The 17,803-nt window shown below is 43.5% G+C and overlaps 1 protein-coding gene across 1 annotated transcript; it reads left to right on the plus strand.

Annotated features, from left to right (window-relative positions):
* Positions 1-1,331: 1,331 nt before the first annotated feature.
* Positions 1,332-16,221, plus strand: LOC147336306 (protein NLRC3-like). Its single transcript, XM_086285356.1, has 7 exons — positions 1,332-1,562; positions 4,871-4,947; positions 5,064-6,903; positions 7,496-7,672; positions 9,417-9,593; positions 12,763-12,939; positions 13,615-16,221. Exons 1-7 carry the CDS (start codon positions 1,453-1,455, stop codon positions 13,628-13,630), a joined length of 2,574 nt encoding a protein of 857 aa, XP_086141482.1. The 5' UTR covers positions 1,332-1,452; the 3' UTR covers positions 13,631-16,221.
* The last annotated feature ends 1,582 nt before the right edge of the window (positions 16,222-17,803 follow it).

The raw sequence follows: 17,803 nt of genomic DNA on the forward strand, positions 1-17,803 counted from the left end.
AAATCGACCCACAAACACGCTGAAAGATGCAATGCCATCAATGTGGATTGTCCAGACTGAGAGACCTCTTCCCTCTGACCCCTCCCCAAACCCTCAAACCCTCCTACCCACCTCGACATACAAACTCTGTGTGGCTTCACGTGTTCTGTTGATGTTTACTTGATCGAAATAACTTGAACAGAAACACAAACAAACAAAGAGGAAGACCGCACCGGAAGGAAAACACTACAAGTCCCAGCATCCTCTGTGTTTAGGGAGCAGCAGTGAAAGTGAAAGCAGGAGGAGGAAGGTGGAGCTGAGGCAGGTGAGTGTTAACATGAATATGTTTCTTCTTATGACATAAAATAATTCCACGCTGTTCGTGTCTGTGGGTGAAATGTGAGGCCGGTCGGCTCCTCTGAGCGCTGGTTTCCTGTAAGTAGAGAGGAAGTGAGTTTAGCTGAGCCTCCGTTTAGTGTGAGAGAGCAGGAGGAGAGTGAGAGCTGTGCTGAGGCAGGGTGAGTGTTAACACCGCTCTGACATTACTGTGTCTCTGTGGCGGGAACAACAGGCTCCGTCAGTGGAGGCAAAAATAATCAGACTTTGGTTTTTCAAAGGAAACAACTTTATGTCGGAAGTTCCCGCACGCTCATTGGATAACGAGGTGTCAATCTCGAGCTATTAGCCAATGAGCGTGCGGATTCACAGAAAGCCCCGCCTTTATCACGGGACTTTAAAAACTACAATGGCGACAGAAACTCCGTGAGTGGAGTTCAGGGTGACGTTATGAAACTGTGACGTTTGAGCCACTTCCTGTTCTCAGTCCCAGCGTCCTGATCACCGAGGTTTCTGTTGCTCTGATATCTGATATTGATTATATTGGTAAACAGGCTGTAGCATAAACATCAGGTCTGTTCTGAAACCTGGCTTTATTTTTTCAAAGTAAGGGAATATCTGTGGTCTGATACCGCGGGCTCATGGGCTAAGGACTTGGATTGACAAGTCAAGCGCAGATGATTGTGTTGTTTCTTATAAAGGCTTGTGTGTGTGTGCCTTCCTGTGTGTGTCCTTGTGTCAGTGGAACTGAATCAGTGTGTTAGAGAAAGTGCTCCTCTGCTGTGCCGTCATCGTGTGGATGCTTCTTTTAAAGTTGGAACTCATGTTTTTATGATCTGCTTCATTTCATTGAACCTTTATTTCTAACCATGAAGTCCCTTTGAGGTTACAGCCTCCTGGTTAGGTTTAGGCTGTTATTGTGCTTCAGGCTGAAATATGAGGAGTAAGGAGTGGGGCTGGTTAGCCCTCATGACCCTCACCATGACACATACGTCACAGGACAGTGTTTACCACAGAAACTCCATGAAATGATCAATGAGAACTTTAGAAACCCGTCAGTGTGATGCTTCCAGTACAACAGCACCTCTGAGTGTGTGTGTTTGCCTCTCAGACTAACTCCACCCTGACATCAAGAAGATGGAGGAAGAGGATGGAGCAGGATCTGCAGCATCCAGCTGTGTGTCTGTGAGGAGTGACTGGTCCAATGATAACCCTCCAGACTTCAGTAATGAACCTGCAGCAACAATGTAAGAGAGCTGCTGACTCATTTATTCAGTGTAAATAATGATTTTTGATGCAATGGGAGAAGAAAAATGACAAAAACAGTTTTAAAAATAAGGATTAAAATATTAAAAACTATGTTTTTGAGTTTCCTGATGTAGCACAAAAATATATGAACATAACTGTATATAGGACAGATATTTACGGTTCTTTTAGGCAGCACCAAAAAACAAAAAGACTATTTTTAAGCTGTCTGAGGTAGTGAGTCAACATGTCACACTGGATCAAAGGTCAGGGAGTAAAAGTGTGTTTTAAAGGAGGTTTAAAAGCAGCGAGTGAAGGAGCCTGTCGAGGTAAATCGTTCCATAACTGATCAAATTCAGTTGGTGGACCTCTGTGTGAAATCAAGCATCTGGTTCACAGAGAGGATAACCCTCACATGGGCTGTACAACATTATATAGGGAGACAAAAACAGAGATTATCAATCAATCAATCAAAGCTTTATTCGTCACATGCAGGTTGCCCTGCAGTGAAATAGGACCCCCCCCCCCCCCCCCCCCCCCCGACCTTACACATATAGCACAAACATTACATGGGGATACAGGTCGGAGATTGGTAGAATCAGAGAAAAACATTGAAATGTACACTACACTGGGGAAAGTACAAGAGGAAAAAAAGAGACCCCTACTCATGCTATGCTTCCATGGTAGGACAGCATGAGAACAGGAAACAAAAAAACTCCTCTGCACAAGAAGCACATAAATGTCCACAGCACAACATTGTGAAGACATGACAAGCCACAGGGGTGGGTGGGGGTTGAGGAGTAATCCGAAGCGAACACAGCAGCCACCCTGCACAGCGCTACCGTTCCAGCGCGGCACACAGACCCGCCGTGCTGCCCCTTCAGGAAACAAGCATCGAAGGCGTTTGGAAGGGAGGGGGGATGAGTGTGTGCTTATCAGTGTAAGTGTATGTGTGTGCGTGTCCAGAGTTCAGCGGAGACAGTGTCCTTCGCTCTATCAGGCTAAGTAAACAGTCTGCCAGCCAACCCAGGTGGCCTTCATGGGACGGGAAGAACAGTCATCACACAGTCGTTATCAGGGAGTTGTTTTGGTGGGCTCCAGCCTTGGGCCTGCAGCTGGCGCCGTGGTGTCCGAATGTTGAATATTGTTGATTTCTGTTTTGAGCAGCTCGAATTTTAGCACTCTGAGACAGGTCCCTCAACCTCCCGTTGGAGAGCTGCGAGCCTCCCCATGATGGTAGCAAACTTCAGTTCCAAGGTGTTGTCAGTCTTTTGATTCTGAGACTTCACAACTGCAGTGATCCGTTCCGCGATGTTTTCCAACTGTCGCTCAAGGGTGTCATTTTGAGCAGGCCTCTCTCTGATGTTTCCCCTCATACGCTCAATGGTGTTGTTTTGAGCCTTCACAGCAGCTGTAAGCGTCTCCAAGGTGTTGACCATATTACGTTCGTTGTGAGAGGTCGCACCTCGTCCCGGCGCTTCGAATCCAGCGGGCAGCCATGTGGGGGTTTGAACAGCCGGTTCCGCTCTCTTATTTCTCCGATAAAGCAGGGCTAGGCCAACGCCGATCAGCATGAACCCTGTTATCATGGTTCCGAATAGGTAGATATCTTCAGCGTCCTCGATCGACAGTCCCGCCAGGCACACGGTCCTCCAGTTCTGCCACCCGTCCATCGTGTAACCGGCAGGGAAAGTCCCTCCAGGGCACTCAGGCTCTCCCGAGCCCCGACTTCTCGTTGAGAAAAGGGTGTCAATAGCACTCAGGGACCAGTTGATCAAATCCATAATTCTCTTTTAGGTTTAGAGAACGACAGTGAGAGACTGTTCCAGGGAAAAGTAAATTCACACAAGACAAGACAAGGACATAGAGGCGAAGCAGGGAAGATAAGGGTGAGGAGGAGAGGAGAAAAGTGCGACCGCCTTCGCTGAGAGCTGAGAGAGGAAAATCGATTATCGTAGCCATCGCTCTCTCGCATGGACGTGGCAGTCTTGCTGTCTGCTGCGAATCCTCCCCGTACCTCCGTGACCTCGTCTGGTATCTGCTCCCTCCTCTGTAAGAGACAGTAAAGGAAAACACGTCTCTGCCTAGTCTTGAAAATCTAATCTTATCATCCATTGTTCTTCTAGGGCCTCTTCTTCTTGTGGCCTCAGCTAACTGCTAATATTTAAATGGCTAACATTAACATGTGTGCCAGCCAGGTTAACATTTATGATGAACTATGATTAATTAACTGATGTTGAAACTGGAGCTTTACTGACCTCTGAAATTCCTCCTAAAGTGTTATTCAGTGTTGTGACAGTCAGCTGCTTCAGCTGCTGCTGGGATGGGCTGTGGCAAAGAGAACAGAGAAAATCCAAATCAGAGTTTTTCTCTGAATTAAAAGCAAGGAAACAACAATATATTCTACATGGTGAAACTGATGGTTTCTGGTGTTTGGGTCTGTTTTTCTGTATTTATGCAGATAAAGTGTAAACTCAGATGAATTATACCATCAAATGTTAAAGGAAAATATCAGGATGAGTGTCTGTGAGCTGAGAAGGACGTGAAGCGAGCAGTTTATCCCAGAGCTGAAGCTGCTCTGTGTGCAGAGATGAGCTCAGATTCCTGCTGTGATTGATCAACAGTCACAGAAATGTAGACTTGTAGTTATTACTGCAGTATGGTCACAGCAGATACTGATAAACATGTATTATGAGGATGGATGATCAAGTTTCTCACTCTCTCCTTTAAATCTCAGTTTTTTCTTCTTCACAGTTTATCTGTTAATTTATTAATGAATAACACTGAAAGAGTTTCTGTTATATTTCCCCTTGAACATCAGCTTATTAGGGCGGCATTAGGAAATAGCCCCCCTCCAAAGAATGAATAAATGAATGATGATAATAATAAAATGATTCAAAAGCAGAGCTCAGAGTGGTAGAATGGTCAAACATGGATCCACGGGTGGTTCAACTGCATTTGGTGACGTGACTAAAGCAAATCTTTCAAATAATCCCACCATCAACGGGATGTTGTCTCCTTTACTACGGTTACTTTACTTGGTCACCGTGTGAATTTCTTGGAAATGAACCAAATTCTTTTATTTGTTGGTTGTTGCATATTTAACCTCTACAGTCAGGAAAGGAGGAGATGAGGCCTCAACAATGTTGGGTTGTAGCTGTGCTTCAGGTTAGAGTGAGTGTCCATGGAATAAATGTAAGTCAGTGAACTGGAAACATGACTGTGTTCAAACTTTGTTTCCTTTTTATAATGAGTCTAATCAAAGGTGGACAGAAGTATCTCCACTGTGACTTTTCTGTGTCACCATCAGAGCTTCTGCACAGTGTGGAGAAAGATCCAGAAGCAGAGCTGGACTGCAGACAGCCAGTCAGAGCAGCTGTGTACAAAGTAAGACTGAACATCTGTCTGCTGATGGACTCATTTCTGAAAACTGGACTTCTTGTGTTGTTCAGACATTGAAGAGTTTTCTTTCTCTTTAGTCTCATTGTTTTTCTTTCTTTCAGCAGATGTTGGTCTGCAGGAGGTTTTAGATGAACATAAGATCAGTCTGAGGAGGAGATGTGAACGTGTGACTGAAGGAAGTGATGAAACAGGAAGTAGAACCCTCCTCAACAGGATCTACACTGAGCTCTACATCACAGAGGGACAGAGTGAAGAGGTTCATACCCAACATGAGGTGAGGCAGCTGGAGACAGCTTCCAAGATGGACGCCCTCCATGACGCTCCAATCAGGTGCCAGGACATCTTTAAAGCCTTACCTGACCAACAGAGACCCATCAGAGTGGTTCTGACCAACGGCGTGGCTGGTGTTGGAAAAACCTTCTCAGTGCAGAAGTTCACTCTGGACTGGGCAGAGGGCTTGGAGAACCAACATGTCAGTGTGGTGGTTCTGCTTTCATTCAGGGAGCTGAACCTGATCAGAGATGAGCAGTACAGTCTTCTGGAGCTGCTCCATGTTTTCCATCCAACATTACAGAAGGTCACAGCAGAGAAGCTGGCTGTCTCTCAGCTTTTGTTCATCTTTGACGGCCTGGATGAAAGCAGACTTTCATTGGATTTCACCAACAGGAAGCTGCTGTCTGATGTCACACAGAAGTCATCAGTCAGCCAGCTGCTGACAAACCTCATCCAGGGGAATCTGCTTCCCTCGGCTCTCGTCTGGATAACTTCCCGACCTGCAGCAGCCAATCAGATCCCTCCTACATGTGTTGACAGGCTAACAGAAGTACGAGGCTTCACTGACGCCCAGAAGGAGGAGTACTTCAGGAGGAGATTCAGTGATGAAGAGCTGTCCAGCAGAATCATCTCCCACATGAAGACATCCAGGAGCCTCCACATCATGTGTAGTATCCCAGTCTTCTGCTGGATCACTGCTACAGTTCTGGAGCACATGTTGACTACAGAGCAGAGAGGAGGGCTGCCCAAGACCCTGACTGACATGTACTCACACTTCCTGCTGGTTCAGACAAAGAGGAAGAAGAACAAGTACCATGAGGGACGTGAGACGAGTCCACAGGAGCTGACGGAGGCTGACAGGGAAGTTCTTCTGAAGCTGGGGAGGCTGGCGTTTGAACATCTGGAGAAAGGAAACATCATGTTCTACCAAGAAGACCTGGAGCAGTGTGGTCTGGATGTGACAGAGGCCTCGGTGTACTCAGGAGTTTGTACAGAGATCTTCAAAAGAGAGTGTGTGATCTTCCAGAAACCAGTCTACTGCTTTGTTCATCTGAGCATTCAGGAGTTTCTGGCTGCTGTCTACATGTTCCACTGTCACACCAACAGGAAGACAGAGGTGATAGAAGGTTTTCTAGGGAATTTCCGAGAAGAATACAAAAACAGATCTTTTTTTAAGAACATGTTCAAGTCTTATAGCTTCCCATCAATGGATGTCTTTTTGACTAAAGGCATGTATAAATCCCTCCAGAGTAAAAATGGCCACCTGGACCTGTTTGTTCGCTTCCTTCATGGCCTCTGTCTGGAGTCCAACCAGAGACTCTTAGTAGGTCTGCTGGGTCAGACAGAGATCAGTCCAGGAACCATCCAGAGAGTCATCAACAACCTGAAGAAGATGAACAGTGATAAAATCTCTCCTGACAGAAGCATCAACATCTTCCACTGTCTGATGGAGATGAACGACCTCTCAGTACATCAGGAGATCCAAGAGTTCCTGAAGTCAGAGAACAGATCAGAGAAGAAACTCTCTGAGATCCAGTGCTCAGCTCTGGCCTTCATGCTGCAGATGTCAGAGGAGGTTCTGGATGAGTTGGACCTGCAGAAGTACAACACATCAGAGCGGGGACGACTGAGACTGATTCCAGCTGTGAGGAACTGCAGAAAGGCTGGGTGAGTCCAGATGTGATCATTAACATCATTGATCAGTGTAGGTTAGTAGTTTAATGTTGAAAATAAAATCAGATTGTAACCACAAAGTGTTTGTGTCCGTACGCTGCAACCTTCCACACCATTCCTTTATTGTACAGACTCAGCAGCAGCTCCATGGATCCCAAATCCAAGAGTGGAGAACAGATTTGAAGTGTGTCACATCCATGCAGTCACAGCTGTTTCCACCATGTTTCCACTGATATTAATCCTGTTCAATGACACGTTTCATATCAGTGAATATGTTCTTTAGGACGTCCACTGACATGTTTAAGTGTCCTGCTGGAAATCACTCAAATCATCCATGAAATCCATGAAAAAGCCAAAAGCAGATTAAAGCCAAACAAAGATTCTCATTAAAAGTCTGCAGGTCTGAGAGAGACTCAATCGTTGTGTCATGTCAAACACAGTAAGAGGAGCTGAAGCACAGATGTGAAGAGCAGATTCATCAGATTATGACCTCACTCTGTTTTGTCTTCATATACATTCAGTCTGTGTTTATAATGCAGATTTTCTGCTTTTATAATAACACATTTTATATTTTCTATCATCACAGACTGACTCAGTGTGGACTCTCAGAGTCTCACTGTGAAGTTGTGGCCTCAGCTCTGAAGTCCAACCCCTCCCATCTGACAGAGCTGGACATGAGTGGAAATAAAGACCTCCAGGATTCAGGTGTGAAGCTTCTGTGTGCTGGACTGGAGAGTCCAAACTGTCGACTGGAGACTCTGAGGTGAGTTCACTGACTGCGGCTGTTGTTGTTTTTCTATATTTCAGGTCTTTGATGGATGTTTGAAACTTTCTTCAGTTCCTAAATGTTCAGGATGTGTCTGAAGACAAATGTGAAGAAGTTTGAGTGCTTTCAGAAATGTTGTCTTTCCAAACGACTGAACAACAGTTTTTCCTTTTGGCTCCAAACAGAAGTGACAGACTTGAGCAGGGTTCATTTAAAGGCTGACAGAAGTGGAGTGGTGACGGGGAGATGTTTGACAGGACAGTGTTTCAGCCTCCACAGGTTCATGTTGTGCTCCATCAGTCAGTGAAGATGAAGTCAGTGCTGATGAGGCTGTAGAGTGTGTGAGGGATGTGAATGAGGATGATGAAGATCTGATGATAGCAGATAAAAACAGGCTGCAGAGACTTTGAGCCATACAGGGCACACAGTGTGTGTACAGAACAGCTGAAATCATTATGGAGGCCTCACTGGGATATGGAAGCATCACAGTACAGCTTCAGTGAAGCATTAAAGTCTCTGATATGAGATGAGAAATGAAGCAGCCAGAGCTTTTTCATGAGTGGAAATCCACTGTGACTGTGAGCTGCTGCTACAGCCTCCAGATTAGCCAGCAGCTCATCCTGCTCAACATTTCCTCACCAACTTTAATGGAAGTGTGATGTTTTCAGCTGGAGTGATGGTCAGGGTGGCCTCCCTCTCCTCTTCTTCTCCTCTTCCTCTTTCATTTGTAAAGCCACTTCTGCTGCTTTCATTCATTTGGAAGTCCTGTAGCTGAGTTTGGGAGAGACTAACAGCCTCGGCAGCAGAGGGGAGAAAGGCTGTAACACCACCACTTTACTCTGTTCTACCTGTCACATCATTTTATCAGGAAACAAATATGCTCATGTTTTTACTATGTTTGTCTTGAAGATGTAAGAAGATCACATGGTGCTTTTTATTATTGTGTTGGTTTGTTTGCTGTCTCTTGGATGGAGCCCAGCTGTGCGTGGCCCCTGGGCCTGTGGTCAGAGTGTGTGCTGGATAATCCGGCCCAGGATGAGGCCAAACTGACATGGGATGAAATGTCTGTCACATAATTGAGCTTAGTGTAGTTTCATTTCTGCACAATTTAAAAACAACCAAAGCTTTGTTCTGTCTTTTCTATGTTATACTGTAGACTTTCTTTGATACTGTGTCCAAAAGGAGCAGCTTTTACTTTGAAGGGGAGCCGTCTCTGTTTCCTCTTCAGGTTGGATGATGGAAGCAAATGAGTGTGTGATGTTCTTTCAGTGTTGCACTTTGTAGACGCTCCCTGAGCACTGGTCTCACAGCCAGCTGCACATAGAGACCAGTGTTGTTAGTCCAGGTCAGAAGATGACTTGTTGGAATGAAAATGAGCTTGTAGTTTGTCTGCTTTAATAATGTGACTGGAAAAAGGTGTTGGACTTCAAATATGTCCATTTCTTTCACACTTCACCTTTAAAAGTGAAGCCTTGTGGTTCCTGGAAGGAAAAACACGACTTTTTCAAGTCTTTGTCCTGTTTTTATGAGAAATGTACGACTTTAATGTGAAACATTCAGAGTTTTTTCTCTTGTTGTGTTTGTTTGAAGCTGCTTCCTGTTGGCTTCAGCTGTTTGGAGTTTCCATTTTCTAAACTTCTACATTCTGAACCTTCTTCAGCTCTGAACAGATGATGAAACACTGAATGATTTCAAGCTCACACTTTGTCTAATAAACTTACACCTTTCATTCTTTATACAGATTGAGTCGCTGTGGTTTGTCAGAGATCAGCTGTGATTATCTGGCAGCAGCACTGAAGTCCAACCCCTCCCATCTGAGAGAGCTGGACCTGAGCTACAACAACAAGCTGCAGGATTCAGGAGTGAAGCATCTGTGTGGTTTCCTGGAGAGTCCAGGATGTGGACTTGAAACTCTGAGGTCAGTCAGCATGTTTTAGTTGTGCTGAGATGAATATGATGTGAAAGTTGTGCTGACACTAAACTGCAGACATCAGGCTGATATTATACTGATCCACACTGAGGATCTTCATGGTAAAGTCTGTTTTCTTCTTCTCTGGTTTAGTCCATTGACTGCAGCAGAACAATGTTCACATTTCAAACAGTGAGACTCAACGTATGGCCCGCGGCCCACACGCGGCCTGCCCAGCTTTCCTGATTCAGAGAGAGGGGACCCTGATTAACTGTGTAGTGTTCTTCCTCACAGTTCTAAGTATCAGACACAACAATGAATAATCCACAGCTGACTGTCTTTAGCAGGTCAAAGGTCACGGCACACAGCAGACAGTGGGAAATATTATAACTCTGATCATTTATCAGCACATATCCATATGTATAAAAACAAAGCTGACACTGTGAGACTTGATCAGAGGTGTGATCATCACAGCAGAGGCCTTTGTGTCAAAGTCACTGAGGATCAAACAGAAACACATGAAGCAGATTTTCCTGTTCTGGCTTTTTATAGCAGATAACCTTCAAAATATTCTGCAGTCCATCAAAAACTGAAGCAAACCATGAATCAACATGTGAACATGAGCTGATGCTGCTGAAGTGAAGCAAAGTTACAGAGGTTTGATTACAGACACAGCTGAGAGTTTGTAATCTGTCATCATTTTAAAAGGTTTACATTTCTTCAGTATATCCACATTTGCAGCTGGTACCTCAACCTCCACTTGTCCAACACAACTGCTGTCCACTGCCTCCATGACATTGTGATTTTGCTGTTGGTCTTCTGTCAGATCTTCATCAATCACTTCTGCACGGGGCACACCTTCAGACTCTGCAGCTGCATAACAAAAGCCTGTAAGATAAAATTAGACATAAGGTAAATGTACACCAATATTCCAATGACAGGTGTGTGATTCATCTGGAAGTTATGTGCGGATTAGTGTACAGTGATAGCAATTTAGTATGTTTTTAGAGGGGGGGGGGTTGTTTACCTCCGATGGGTGCTCTTTTTCGCTTCCGTTGCGTACGCCTTGAGTGCCGGTCCGAGTCTGATACAGGTATGTCGTCATGCCCCATGTGCAGTGTTGGTGCCCAGTCTGGATTTGTTACATCCATTTCATATGCTGGTTTGCCTGCAATAATGCCAAATCATAAGCTACTCAGTCGACATGATGTGGTTCTGCAGCATCACACATTAGCATGTTTTATCTCATTATCTATGACCGCAGCACGTTGAAAATCACACTAAAAGCCTTTCAAGAGTGATATGAATTAATTTAGAACTCACCGGAAAGAAAATGCCGTGAGCAAACCAACAAAAAGCTGGGGATTGCAGAGAACTCGATATCCGCTCGTCTCACCGCTGCAATCCAAGCCTGACGTCTTTGTTTAGTAATATCGGATACATGGGATCCCTCACGTTGCCTCCAGGATGGAAAACGATGAAAAGAGAGCCCGTTATCCAGCTTCTTGCCTTCACGATCGTGTGATCTAACGTTGCAACCGACAACACAACACGTACGATCCATAGCTGAAATGGTATCCTTTGGCTGGCATGGCCCATCTCCCGTGACATCACGCTCCAAAGCCCTATAGGTGGGAAAATGTACCATGTCGACCAATCAAAAATGATATGGAAACATGACATTTGGTTGTTTAGCAAAAGGGGGAAGTTTTAGGAGTGACCGGCAAGAGAGAGCGAGTGAGCGAAAGAGAGAGAGAGTTTTGATACGTGAGAGATTTGTGACGTTTACCGTGTTTGGTCTCAAGTTAGTTTGTTGTCTTGTGTATTTAGTGTGTAGCTGTTGTTTTGTTTTGTGTGTCAGTTCTACTAGTGATCGTCACAGTTGCTGCCTTAAAGCCAACAAAGGCAGATTGCAGTGTAAACGCTGAGTGACACACCTGCTGTCAGACCTGCAGGTTTATCCCTGTGCTGTTCTCATATGTGTTAGAGTGACACAAACTATTGTTTGACACCTGATTGTTCTGTAAATAGTTTGAAATGATTATATGAAAAACGTCTGAGCCTTGGCTGCATTTTTTGGTAAATAGTACCATATAACTTTGTTGTTTGCAAAACGTGTGCGTATTTTTAAAAATGTACAATCTCTATTTGCATTTCAAGTTATGAAGATGATTCGTTAAACATGTGTGTGGTTTTTACAGTCAAAATATCACTTTCTACTTGTATTTTAAATTTTGTCTGAATTTAGATAAATTGTGCTGATACAGTTGGTCAAAATGAGAAAATAACAGATTGGCAAGATAAACTGTTTTTAAAGGTAAAATATAGAGGCCACATCAAAAGTAGTCAAGAAGGGTTAAAGGCTAAAAGCAAAGTTGTCACCAAGTACTGTTTATATTTGTGTGTATTGCTGCAGCTTTTTTGAGTATTAATTTGGTGCCTTTGTGTGAAATAATGGTATTGTGAGTGATCCATATAGTCACAAAGAATAGCCACTTGTTTCTGTGCTACCAAAGTTCCCCGGCTTTCATTCAAAATGTGTTTATCGTCAGCACCTGCACATTAAACTACTTAAACATTATAAATGTCTTCAAGCTCACACTGAGGCCTGTGGGGTACTATCAGCCACTGAGACAGTACACACATTTATATGTGTTTGTATATGAATATTTCATACTTTAAGACTGCCTGTTTATTTAAGGGAGATGAACAAAATACATTGGAATTGTACAAAATAATATCATGGATGATAAATTAAATAGATTTTAAGTAGATGCTTGTGCATTCTTAAAGTCTTATATGTTGAACTGAACTATGTGATCTGTTCAAAGCCTTAATCTTAATTTGAAGTGAAATGTGCATTTTGAGTTTATACACTATGTATATAAGGCGACCGTTTCCTTTTGCAGTATTTTTGTGTGGTGTACTTTTCTATGTCTTAACAAAAGGGGAACAAAGGTGTTTAAGTTCACCTAGGATGATGTGTTTTAATTTTCACATGGTCTTGCTTGAATTTGACCCTGACAAAGGCGTATGAACTCTGTCAGCTGTTTGGAGTTTCCATTTTCTAAACTTCTACATTCTGAACCTTCTTCAGCTCTGAACAGATGATGAAACACTGAATGATTTCAAGCTCACACTTTGTCTAATAAACTTACATCTTTCATTCTTTATACAGATTGATGGACTGTGGTTTGTCAGAGATCAGCTGTGATTATCTGGCAGCAGCGCTGAAGTCCAACCCCTCCCATCTGAGAGTGCTGGACCTGAGCTACAACAACAACCTGAAGGATCCAGATGTGAAGCAGCTGTCTGATCTTCAGCAGAGTCCAGACTACAGACTGGAGACTCTGGTGTAAGTAGAGTGATGGAGTGAGTGGGTGGTGCTGTCAGCAGTATTGTACTAAACACAGTCAGTATGAAACAAAGATCCAGTGTTTCCTGTAAAGCTGCAGCTTCTCAGTGAAGCTGTGAGAGGAGAATGGTGACAGGCTTCAGGATTGGACACAAACACTTCCTGTTTCTGACCTTTATGGTCACCATAGTAATGGCTGACACGCTCTGATCAAACACTGTCAACAGCCAATCAGCTCTCTGAACAAAGCAGCACGCAGACCAATGACTGCATTCATTTCCAAGTTTAAAGCAGTGAAGAACACAGTCTGTAGGTGAGGAAGAATTTAGTGAGAGCAGATGTTTGGATGGAATTCCTCCAGTTAACAGCTGGAACCGTCCATCTGGATTGTTGGGCTTGTTGTTGGGGTTCCTACAGAGCTCAGAGTGGACACACCAAGGTTCTTCTAATGAATGAAAGTCCAAACTCAAACTAGGAGGGAAAAACATTTTCATCAACTTCAATAAAAATCCAAAGATTAGAAAAAGTGAAGCAACAATGAGTCCTAGTACAGTCCCAGCACTGAAGTCCCTGCTGCTCTTTATACTGGATGTGCTGCATCACTGACTGACAGCTGATGAAGAGTCTCTGGAAACACTCGTTTATCTCCTCTGCTCTTCCTTCTTCTCTCTGCAGGTGGAGGCGATGGTAAACAGGACGGTGTGTGTGCTGAGAGAGGAGGAGCTGTGTCCTGATGATCCAGAGAGGTTGAAGCAGCAGCAGCTTGTGTGTAGAGACGCTCTGACTGGGCCATGTTACTGGGAGGTGGAGAGGAGAGCTTCATCCAGCAGTGACTGACAGAGGAATGAGAAGAAGTGCAGATGACTGTCAGTGCTGCAGAGTGAACTGCTCTGAGAACAGCTCCACTGTCAGACACAATGTAGAGTCCAGCATCATCCCTGTGTGTCCCTCTGGATCTGACAGAGGATCATCAGTGTATCTGGACTGCTCTGCTGCTGCTCTGTCCTTCTACAGTCTCTGCACAGTCTCTGTCTGACTCTGGCTTCAGACCCTCCTGGATCAAACTCACCTGGAAAGGCTTTCAAACATCACTCAATAGATTTGAATACAGAATATATTTGATATATACTGTAGATGTACTGTAGAGTTGCAGTTTGTCACTTGTAAATACAGTCTGTGAGCAGCTGTGAGCTGAAAGATCTTTCTAGAAACACGAAATGTTTTCACTCTTCTGTTGCTTTTTCATATATTTCCACAACATTAATATTGATCCCACCTGTCTCACCTGTTTCATGCTTTTATACATAATAACAGGACACGTGTGATCTGAGCGCTGCTGTGGTTGCTGTGCTGCACGTCTTCATTTAGATAACAGAGACATCTAGTGGTTCAGAGGGAGAACTGCAGGAGGTGGAGCTGTGTTTTAGCGTGGAAAACTTTTTATCTTTTAGGCGCAGATACAAATATGACAAGTATCAGTGTGAGATACAAAAGGTCACATCAGTCAGCAGAGGGAACAGTGATCACACAGCAATGTAAGAATAGAAACATAACAGTGAATCTGGACATGTATACAGATGGAAGCAAACAAACAGGATGTAACACTACATTAAAGCCACAAATGAGAAGAAAACAAAGCCAAAGGAAAATATATTTGATCTCAGGAATCCAAATCAGATGCTTTAGAGCAGGGGTCGGCAACCCTGGGCACGCGTGTCACAGCTGCCACGTGAAGGGTTAACTGATGGCACGACCATAGCTGGACTGGCCATCGGGCATACTGATGGTGATTTTTCGTTTTTAATGGGCCGATGATGTTTTTTTATTTTTTTGTAACGGTATAAACAATGAAAGATGGCGGATTGGCCGGATGCTGGTCGATGTGTAAAAATAAGTCAGTTGTTTGGTGGTGGCTATGGCGGAGCTTCCACAGAGGCAGCAGGTGGATGAGGGAAAGGGGAGGCAGGAGGAGCAGAGACCCGAGGCGGCTGCCGGTCCGAGTGTCAGGTGAACTGAACTTCAGGTAAGAAGTTATGACCTGCAGTCTGTCTGGGTCAGATATAAACCAAGTTTAGGTGGAGTTTATTTTCCTTGTGCTGACTTTTTACAGTCAGTTATAATAACTCCCACTCAGAGGAGACCAGAGATCACATTAACATGTGTGTCTCTGTAGTAACAAACATGACATATTGGCCCAGTTTATTTTTCTTATCATTGTTGTGAGGAGACCATAAATAGCATTTGTATTTTCTGTTGTACAGTTCATTTGCTGTTATGGATAAAAAGTCTTTTTTTGTTTCAAAATAGCTGATAAATATTCGCTGATAGCTGCAAACATCTGTGCACAAATATGATCCTATGAAGTGGTTCTATATAGTGTGTAATTTATTGCTAATGCAATCATATGGCACATTGACTTCTGAGGAAATGTTAGATGCACTCATCATCAGAAAGGTGTCCGACCTAAACCAGGGGGTTTAGAGCATCTTGGAGTTTTTGTGGTTTGTTTTCTTTAAGTCATTTCACAGATTTTCTCTATAATTTCAATTCCTTGAATAAAACAACAAACTTAGGGGATGATTTTGTAATCCAACTTTATGTATGAAAGATTTGACTAAACATAAAACAATCTTCCAACTCAGTCGTCATTCTTATCTTGTGAAATCAAACCAAACGTTCTGTTGTCTCTAAATCAGGGATTGATGAAATCTTTGGTTGCATCCATTTATGAACATGTTCTCATTCATATTAAATCGTAGTCTAAGTCCTTCTTTAGAGGGATAAATGTCATTCATTATCTTCAAATGTGTTTCTGTTGTTTTGGGGGGAAGTTTGAAGTCCATTGTTCAAAGTCTGTTAATGAAACTTTATGAAGTTTATGTAGGATGTTTTTCCTATTTTGTATTTGTTTGAATTATTATGTATTTCTGACTCTTTCTGCCATGATGCCAGGTCTCTCTTGAAAACAACATTTTTAATCTCAATTAAATTTTCACCTGGAGAAATAAAGATGATAATAATAATTTTGTCTTCAGGGAATCATTTCTCTGTAAAACAGCTTCTTCTGAAACTCTTGTTACATTTCTTGTTTATTGTTTGCTGGTTGTAGAAAAATGTCATCGTCTCTGTGTGAACTTAAACTCTACATGTGGTGTCAGCTATAAACGAGCTCTAGAGTCTAATAACGATGCTTTTATTATTGTCTGGTATCCAACCTAACCCTGGGCCTCTGGCTGAATGTGAAACACCAGCAGATGTTAAAAACTGTCTGGGTTACACGTGCATCACGTCGTGTGCTTCCTAACATGGATATGATTGGAATCTGGCCTGTTCAAGCGGTGCTGGTATCGTTGTTGTTTCTGAGACTTTCCAAATCTTTACTGGATAAAAACGTAGCAACTGATGGATTTAACATTTAGCTCTCAGACTGTCCCAGAAAAGGCGGAGGTCTGGAAGTGTATGTGAAGCTCTGTCTTGCTGCTCAAGTCTTGTTCTCTCCATCTGCACCTCAGCCATTTGAAATCTTGGCCTTAACTATTGATCTGTTTGGAAATCAGACTGTTGTTGGCTGCTATCAGCCTCCACCTGCTTCCCCCAGCACATCACCGTCTCTGGTTCAACTTTTATCTGAGCTGCATTTTAATGACGTCTTTCAGATGGATGATTTTCATTGGGACTGGCTTTCTTCTGTGTCTGATGATTTTAAGGCACGCTGCTTGTTTTTAAAACTGACTCAAATTATTTAAAGCCTCACACGCCTTGATCCTAAACACCCAGATAAATCTGCTCTTATTGACCTTTTTAACTAATTTGCTGCGTAAGTTTTCCACATCTGCAGTTTTTGCCAACGACCTGAGTGATCACTGCGTAGTTGGTGCTGTGAGAAACACTAAAATCTCACGCTCCGAGCCCGCATCAGTTTGAACTGGGGTCGTATTAAACAGGCTGACAATGTCAGTTTGGGAACATTTACAGGAGAGTTGTGTCTACTTTGTGGACAGACACGCCCCTTTTTGCCAGGTCAGGGTGAAAGGTCGGGACAGGCCTGGTTTGGTTCAGTACCGGCCGATCTCCTACATGAGAGAAACCAGGCCTGGGCAGGAAGTCTGGCTCTGATGCTGATTGGCTACGTTTTCATTAGCTGTGTAATCGGATTACTGCCTCCATCATCAAGATGTAACTATTTTTTACTTTAACGACTGACAGTCCAAACGACCGTAGGAGGTTTTGGCAAACTATAAAGTGTCTCTGCCAGCTGTGACTCCTCAGAGCTTCCTCCTCACTTAAATATCGACTCCACTCCTGTGTCACACAAAACTGAAATGTTGCTTTAACAAACACTTTGTTGCTTCTTGCTCTTTGTTCAGCACAGTATCTGATGGTAAACCTCTTGCACACAACTCTGCTCGTAGTTCCTGCTTACTGATACCTTTTCCTTCACACCTGTCACAGTAGAAGAGGTTTGTAAGGCTTTGAATAGCCCCAACACCAGAAACTCGTCCTCACAATCGTTCTCCTTCCTTCTTGCACTTGGCTGCAAATATCATAGCTGAGCCAGTGTCTTATATTTTTAATCTTTCTCTACAACAGAAGAACACCACTATACTCTGTGTTCTCTGGTTAACTGGTCCTCATTGGTCTTACACAGGATGGTCCATTAGTATCATTTTATCTATCAATCTGTTTCTGGGTTACTGCCTCCTATTCATCAGAGTACATGTTAGGCAAACAGTTTAGTCACAGCCTGCAGTCTCAGGACATCATTACATTCACTGTTCCATCAGTTCATGCAGAGCTTGGGAAGAAGGCGTTCTCCTTTTCTGCTCCGTCTTCATGGAAAACATAACCGAAGGATTTAAGGCTC

The sequence above is a fragment of the Aulonocara sp. 'chitande type north' Nkhata Bay genome, linkage group LG3 (assembly GCF_057382095.1).
Source record: "Aulonocara sp. 'chitande type north' Nkhata Bay isolate Kocher_YH1m ecotype deep benthic linkage group LG3, A_spYH_male_GT1.1, whole genome shotgun sequence".
In the NCBI taxonomy this organism is placed as follows: Eukaryota; Metazoa; Chordata; class Actinopteri; order Cichliformes; family Cichlidae; genus Aulonocara; species Aulonocara sp. 'chitande type north' Nkhata Bay.